Below are 7,591 nucleotides of genomic sequence, written 5' to 3'. Positions count from 1 at the left end.
ATGGTGATATAACTTATCGTTATGCACTGATTTCAATATCATTTTTAAGGGGAATTTATCACCATTGCCTCCGTGGCTGTAACTCGGCAAAGTGAGGACTATATATCAAAAAATAAAAAGTGGAAATATGTTGACTCTAGTCTAAAAAAAAAAAGGGCAACTTGTTATTTTCTCAGGAAAACAAATACTGTGCTTTCTGTCATAATTCTCGGCTTTCTACACCTCCATGTTTGCTCAAAGTTTGTTCCCCAAATATGCTGTCAAAATGATCCTACTTTCTGAAGTTTATTTCTTTTCCGGTGACTTCTTGACACTTGTTTCTGCCCTTCCTACGCCCATTTTTTTTCTTCTTATTGCAACCTTTGCCACGTTCACAACACCTTTTCTTCACAATTTGACACAAAAAAATATTTTTTTAATTTCGCGCTGAAACCAGTCGTCCGGAATTTTCTTATCTGCATTTTTCTTTTTCCTTTCTCTTGCACATTTTATTTTACATTCCGTCTTTTTTTTTCTTGACACCTACCGTCATCCCTCGTTCTGTGGGAGTTTTTTGGGGGTCTAACAAAATACTACTTTTCTATTTTTCTTTCTTATCTATTATCCATTAGGAAATTTTTCTCTTTTTCTTTCTTATCTATTATCCATTAGGAAATTTTATAGTTCATCCTGTTTAATTTCTTTGCAATTATGTGAAAGTTTCGAAACAGGAAAACCTCTTACATAAAACAGTTTTGCAAATGCTCTAACTTTTATGTACATTTCGTTTTCCTAGGGTTTTCATGGGGTTTTAATTATTTATTGATCCCCTCAGTATTTATGTAGTTTTCCTGTGGTTTTAATTGTTTATTGATTGGTTCAATATTTTCAATATGGTTTGGAAATTAAAATGAAAGAAATCACAGAATACTCTTTTCTTTTATTAATCTTGTAGTAGACTGGGTTAGCAACTTTGATGGAACTAGATATTTTACGTATAATACAGCCCGTGATGAGAGAAAACTGTACGACATGGAATGAGGAACTAAGAAACAATAGAGGGATTGCTGAAGTTTTTTATTATGAAATTAAAAAAAAATACTTTGTTAGTGGAGGAGAGGCAGCATGACCTATTTTATCCCCTGCGATTTAAGGAAACAAATCCTAGGTTTTTATAAGACTGTGCGAAGGAAATATAATTGTTTGGTGCATAGCTTAGGATATCAAAGAAACGAATATTTTAGGAAATTACAATCACGTGGTTTTTACGTCTCAAAGTGAAGGTATTAATAAAACGACTTTGCGGACTTTGAATTGGGAGAAAAATGTATGGATGATGGTCAAATGGCTGTCAGTGAAAGGAATATTGGCGTTGATGGCTTTAGGGCAGTAAAAGTATTTGAAACAATGTTAAGGGTAAGAGAGCTACAAGGAACAAGATTGGATGAAGAAGCTAGACGAAAGAATATAGGTATAATCTGTTGATCACATTATCTTGAATAGACTGGCGAAAACTATCGTATTCTTAAACTTTAATGTGAGAAAATCCCAATATGTAGGTTTTTGCATTGCTACACATTTGAATAATAATTAGATGCTTAAAAAAAATCAGGAAATGTTACGCGTTTGAAAGTCCATGACTTCGTCACTGAACAATAGGCAAACTTAGCACTCATAATTGGTGTTTTTTACTTGTGAATTTTCCCATGATCAACTGTTCGTATCCATAATCCAGGTCAATTATGAACAGACATGGTATACAGTCACATCTGTCCCTCTCTTATTAGTGTACATTTGCCTGTAAGAACTGTGGCTATGAAATTTTTTTTTATCAGAGCAACGTAAATACGCTTTTTTTTCATATTATCTTATGAACAAGGAATCCTAAAATGCATCAGTAAAGCTCCAATGAATCTAATCATTGTAATTATTACTATTGTTTCTTTCTTGGTAGACTGACAATCTTTTGTATTTCAGGAGCATCATCATCCAAAGAGGACATCTGGAGAGTCCTTCTTAAAAAGTTTAGACGAAGTTTTTGTCAGTCCCCATCATCCCGTCCCAGAGCCTCACCCAGTGGAGGAAGCAACTGAGCCTCATCACATTGGTGCTGCTGATGAGGACCCTCATCACCCTCACAGATCAATCGGTGTCATACGCCACAATGCAGTGGAGATCCCGCTGGATGTGCAAGGACCGGAGGGAGAAGGCTTCCCAGGCACCGAGAGTACCCTCGATGAAGGTCTCTTCGAGAACCACCCAAACACCGAAGTTCCAGAATTCGAGGCAACAGTCGGGACAGAGGCTGTAAACGAAATGGAGGTGGTTCAAGAACCAGTGGTCCTTCCAGTCACGGAAGGGAAAAATAGAGGGCAAGATCCCGTTGCCCAGTATGGCCTTCCAAAGGAGCTCATGCCTATTCATCCGGGCGGTGGTTCCAAATTCGACGATCTAGAACGGGAGAAAATGGAAAAGAAGAAAATGGCCCAAACGAAAGGCACTGACGACGAAGACACAGAAAACGGAGCTTCACACGAAGCGGAGGGACTTTACAGTTCTGCTGCTACTTTGTACCTTTCCTCTATAATCTTATCGCTTTCCTCTTCATTTAGAATAATAGTTTAGTTTTCTCTTCCTAGTGTTTACATCCGGTTGTTGGCTGAATTTCGGAGTCGCCTTAGTTAAAATTTGGATAACATTTAGTCATCTTGCACTCCATTTGCAAATAATGAAATAATCAGTTCTCATAAATCATCTTTTCGTGAATTATCGGATGTTCAGCTAAGTACTGGATAACGCTTCTTCTTGTTTATAAGGCTTTTTTTTCATAAATATATTGATTTCTGCCCGATGATAGATTTGAAATAGTAGTTTTTGTTCTGGGAAAATAAAATGGTCTATTACTATTAAGGAATAGAACCTCATTTTTCCTAACATTACGATAAAACATTTAAGTAAGTTGTCACAAAAAGAAAAAGATCATCCCTGTGAATTGACCATCCAATTTGCAAACAAGAATGAGCAACGTGTATTTAGACAACCGTCGTCATTGCAAGGGAAATATTCATAGACATTTATATCAAGGAAGAACATTTTAATTGATAAATAGAGAGCTGGAAGCCTCTTCATTACAACTCTGCGAAGTCATGCAATCACCTAATCGTGAAGAACAAGCAAGACATTAGCAGACTGAAAACCTTTTATTACTGTATTTGTATTTCACAGGCTGAGGAATGCCTTTCCCTCTACCAAGAAAACTCTGTGTACTTATTGAATACTTTGTTCGCCCCATGATGAACTATTTACCATTGACAACCACAACCAGTACCTGAAGTTTTTTTCTCACTTTTAAGTTGATGAATGATAACACATTATACCTAATGTAAACAAACTGGTAATCACAGAATGGTATGCTGCAGAATTAATATCGTATAACTTTCAAACGTTCAAAATGTATTGTATGAGCTAGTACCGATGCAAAATATGCCTAAAGGATGCATTTATTAAATTAAAATTCATAAGGCTGATACTCTTGTGATTACTATAAGGAGACACATAAGGTTTAAACAATTACTGTTTAATTACCGTATAAAGAAATAAAATGTACCTTCAGATGTTATATTGTTAAAATAGTTGCGAATAGAATCGATGCATATAATAGTTTTCATTAAGCAGAAATTTTATACCTTATGCACAGGAACTATTATTTTGATACGTAATAACAGTCGATTATCTTACAGCATTTGGATAACTTCAGACCCAGTTACGTAAAATCTTTACTACCTAAATTAAGAGTAGTTTGTTAACCTTAATAGGCAATTGGGGCCCCTTCCTAAACAAAGTTAACGTCCTCGGTACCGCAGAGTCCTTGTTTTCAGAAGTAGCAAGCTGTAGGCTCTGACGTCATCAGTCTTGGGTTTCGTTGATGGAAACGGGTGTGTACTGTAGTGTCGTAGTTCTCCTTATTGGTTGTGTGACAGCATGTGCTAGGGTCCTATGGACCCTGATATGAATATAGTGTATGGGTGTTGGGGTCTTCAATACCCAGTGTTACAGTACTTGGGTATTGTGGGTCATCTATATACCACTTGTTACTTAGTATGTTGCTGTGCAGTATGACCTATTTTTCGATAGTGACTGAGTGAGTACTGTTGCCTTTAATACCCCTTGTTATTGTTAGTGTTTTGTTGCTGTGGGTCACAAATAATCACTATCGGTTTGGTATGTACTTTGTAATTGGTTTCCTTTGGAAATTTAGGATAGAGTAACCTATAATCGTTTGGGATATCATCATGTACAATCTTTTATGAGTTTATAGAACGACCGTTGAGGTATATTGAGTTGGGTCAACCTGTTTGTTTTTGTGTGTCTAGTAGGATAAATTTTCACAAGCACTTTTTGTTGATATACTCAAATTGGTAGGAAACTCAACCTGAGAATATTAAAGAGATGCTTACATAGATATTTCATATCTGCACAATTCAACTGTATCATACCACATATATATTGCCAAACGATTTTTGCAGACTTGTACTGTAGTAAATTCTTTTTATAAATTGAAGAAGAGAGTTGTAGCATGTTTGATGAATTTAATTCACAAGTGAGTGAAAGATTGCCCTGTAGTAACAGGTGCTCGGCGTCTTTCTTGGAATTCAGTGTTCCTTGGCATTTATGTTAGCGTTTCTTGGAATTCAGTGTTCCCTGACGTTCAGGTTAGTCTGCAATAAAGTGTTAAAAAACTCGTTATACATTGTTAATTTTAGGCTTTACATTATATATATGCATATAGACACACTATCAAGACAGGCAGCCATGTAATAACAGCAAAAGCATGAATCCAATATTTTGGTGCTTCCTTATCTCGGTGCTTGCGCTTTGATGACAAAGAGACATGGATTGAATGATGGAAAAGTGGCTGTTCAGCCCTAATGAGAGTATTTATGAGACCAATGTTGTAGAACGAAGGAAGCTTAAACTGTCTCCCAGGAGGCAGTACAACTAAATTAACAATCGTTTTGCTTTCATATGTAAGATCTGTTGAAGCTGATAGACAAGCCTGCGAGCTCTTAATCATTCATCCTTGATGAGAAAATTGCAATTGTTTCATACATTGTTAAAAGTTTCCAGTTAATTTTGCTTTTGTCCATATTTGCGAAAGACGAAAGTCACGTTTATAACATTATACATTGTGACCAAGACCCGTGTTGATGCAATAGATCAAATTTGCAAAGACTCTAACAGGAGGACAGACCAAAGGAAGCCAGAAAGATAATTTTTTATGCAGGTATTTGCACTGAGCTTGGTAAAGGCCTAGGCCCCGCAAAGATTAGGTTGGTAAAGGTACCTGGGCCCAGCAAAGATTAGGTGGGTAAAGGTACAGGTACCTGGGCCCACAAAGATTAGTTTGGTAAGGCCTGAGCCCGCAAAGATTAGGTTGGTGAAGGTACCTGGGCCCAGCAAAGATTAGGCTGCTAAAGGCCTGGGCCGGCAAAGATTAGCTTGTTAAAGGTACCTGGGCCCAGAAAAGATTAGCTTGGTAAGGGCCTAGCTTAGCAAAGATTAGATTGATAAAGGCCTGGGCCCAGCAAAGATTAGCTTGGTAAACGACTTGGCCCTGCAAAGATTAGCTTGGTAAAAGCTTTGGTCCCACAAAGATTAGCTTGGTAAAGACCTGGGCCCAGCAAAGATTAATAATCGAAAGAATGCCCCAAGAAAATTATCCAGAATTCAAGATTTTTTCACTTCAACATCTCTGTTTTACTTATTATTAATGGAAATACAACAAATTGACAAACATCTCCATTATCCTCGGATGAGTGACATGAAAACTAAGACTGTTTATGTAACTTCTCTCTGCCATACATGTGGTGCCAAAGCCGTTTCAGGCACTGAGTGCCAGTAAAAATATTAAGAGCAAATTTATTGTATGTTTAAACATTTCACAGTACATTTACATTCCTTTCGATTCCTGTACATATAAAATATTTTTCTTATAAAACAACGAAAAAACATGCTTGCCTTTTATAACGAGCCTGTTGAATTTAACAACCTTGCAGGTTCCTGGTAGTGTATTGAGATAGACGAATGTCCTTCCTATGAATTATGTACATTTTTGCATGAAGAGAACCAAGAAAGCCAAGAGGATAATAAAGCAATGATAATCATTAGGTGACAAACTGTTTCACTTTATTCAAGGAAATTGTTAAGGCAAATGAGGGAAAGGTTAAATAAAATACGAAGCATTGAACCAGGTCCCTGTTCCTATGTCGTCTTTTGGAGGAGTTTATTGCGGATCTGTATACCATCCAATATCTATTCACAAAACTGTAACTATACGAGTGCTAAGAAAATATATGCAAAGCTATTTGGAAAACTGCAAATATTGACGTTGTTTAGTGAGAAACAATGACATTAAACTTATCTTCACAACGGTATCTTGTCTTGTGTGTATAATTTTTCTGTGGCCTATTTGTGGATTTCTCAGTAATTTCAAGGTCGACCAATACAAATTACTTTTTTTCACCTGATGCTCCCACCTCATGTTTCATTTTTTTTCCCGTTGTTTTCGGCATTGAATGTCTATCATTGATATTTATACTCTCGTGTAATGCGGTCTTCCAAAAGCAGCCATAACTCCATGTTAATTTCTTTTATTACAGATTGAAATTCTTATTCCTATGATTCACGCAGTCCCTGAATTTAAGAGTTAAATTTACATTATTTTACTTATCTAATGTCGATAGATAGTGCAGTAATCTCTCAAGACTTACGTGTTTCTGAATGCAACCACTATTTTCATAAGGCCACGAAAAAGTAACCTTTGTTGTTGTTGTATGTATACTTTTTCTTTCGGGGGCTGGCAAAGAGGCTGTTGTTTTTGTATGCATGAGTAGTAGCAGCCACAAGAATTTGGTTGTTGTGAGGTCACGTTGACATAAATCAGCATTTAACAAGGTCACGAGAGGGCTCTTAAAATTTCACATGGGACCGTTATTTTAGCGAGAGGCCTTAATTTATGTTTATAAAGTACTATACCAGTTTATTCGGTATTTCGTTTTTATTGGTAATTTTTGTCTCCTGTTTTCATGTTATTCATGACAATCTCCCATGCCTGTATTAGCACAATTTATTCCATTTCAGTCCACCTTATGGAAGGTGTTCACAGTCATTTCATATCTTAAGAATTTCTCAAAGCGAAAGATTTTAACCACCGTTTTTCTACATAATCCTTAAATTTTCGTTTATCGAAACACTGTTGCTTTTGAACTTTAATTTTGCAACTTAGAAATCCAACAGCAGCAAAATATAAATGCTTCGACACAAATCCAACAACAGCAAAATATAAATGCTTCGACACCGTTGCTTAATTCATTGTGTAACAAAGCAAGTATTCAGCCATATGATAAATTTAGTTTTGATTTTATATTTTTCCATTATTTCCCCTTGATACGTTCAATTATCACATTTCATTCATTTTTTACCCTATCTTCGTGTGATTGCTGTAAGTTCTCACACGTTATTTTACGGTCACATAGGAATATATGTTATTTCTTCGTCAGTCAGAAATTACACTGCGATGCATTATTTTGCCTGCTTTTGCCCATTCTTTCTT

General features: G+C 36.2%; 1 protein-coding gene across 6 annotated transcripts in view; it reads left to right on the top strand.

The window, feature by feature from the left end:
• The window catches only part of LOC135208447 (uncharacterized), a 683,342-nt gene extending 680,453 nt beyond the window's left edge, over window positions 1-2,889 (top strand). For all 6 annotated transcript variants that reach the window (XM_064240638.1, XM_064240636.1, XM_064240639.1 and 3 more), the window contains one exon: window positions 1,957-2,889. In XM_064240638.1, coding sequence (XP_064096708.1) covers window positions 1,957-2,604 — 648 coding nt within the window. In that variant the 3' untranslated portion in view covers window positions 2,605-2,889. The remainder of the gene's footprint in view (window positions 1-1,956) is intronic.
• The last annotated feature ends 4,702 nt before the right edge of the window (window positions 2,890-7,591 follow it).

This window comes from Macrobrachium nipponense, chromosome 35 (genome assembly GCF_015104395.2).
Source record: "Macrobrachium nipponense isolate FS-2020 chromosome 35, ASM1510439v2, whole genome shotgun sequence".
NCBI classification, from domain to species: Eukaryota; Metazoa; Arthropoda; class Malacostraca; order Decapoda; family Palaemonidae; genus Macrobrachium; species Macrobrachium nipponense.
The sequence above is the reverse complement of the archived record's forward strand: the minus strand, read 5'-3'. Positions and strand labels throughout refer to the sequence as shown.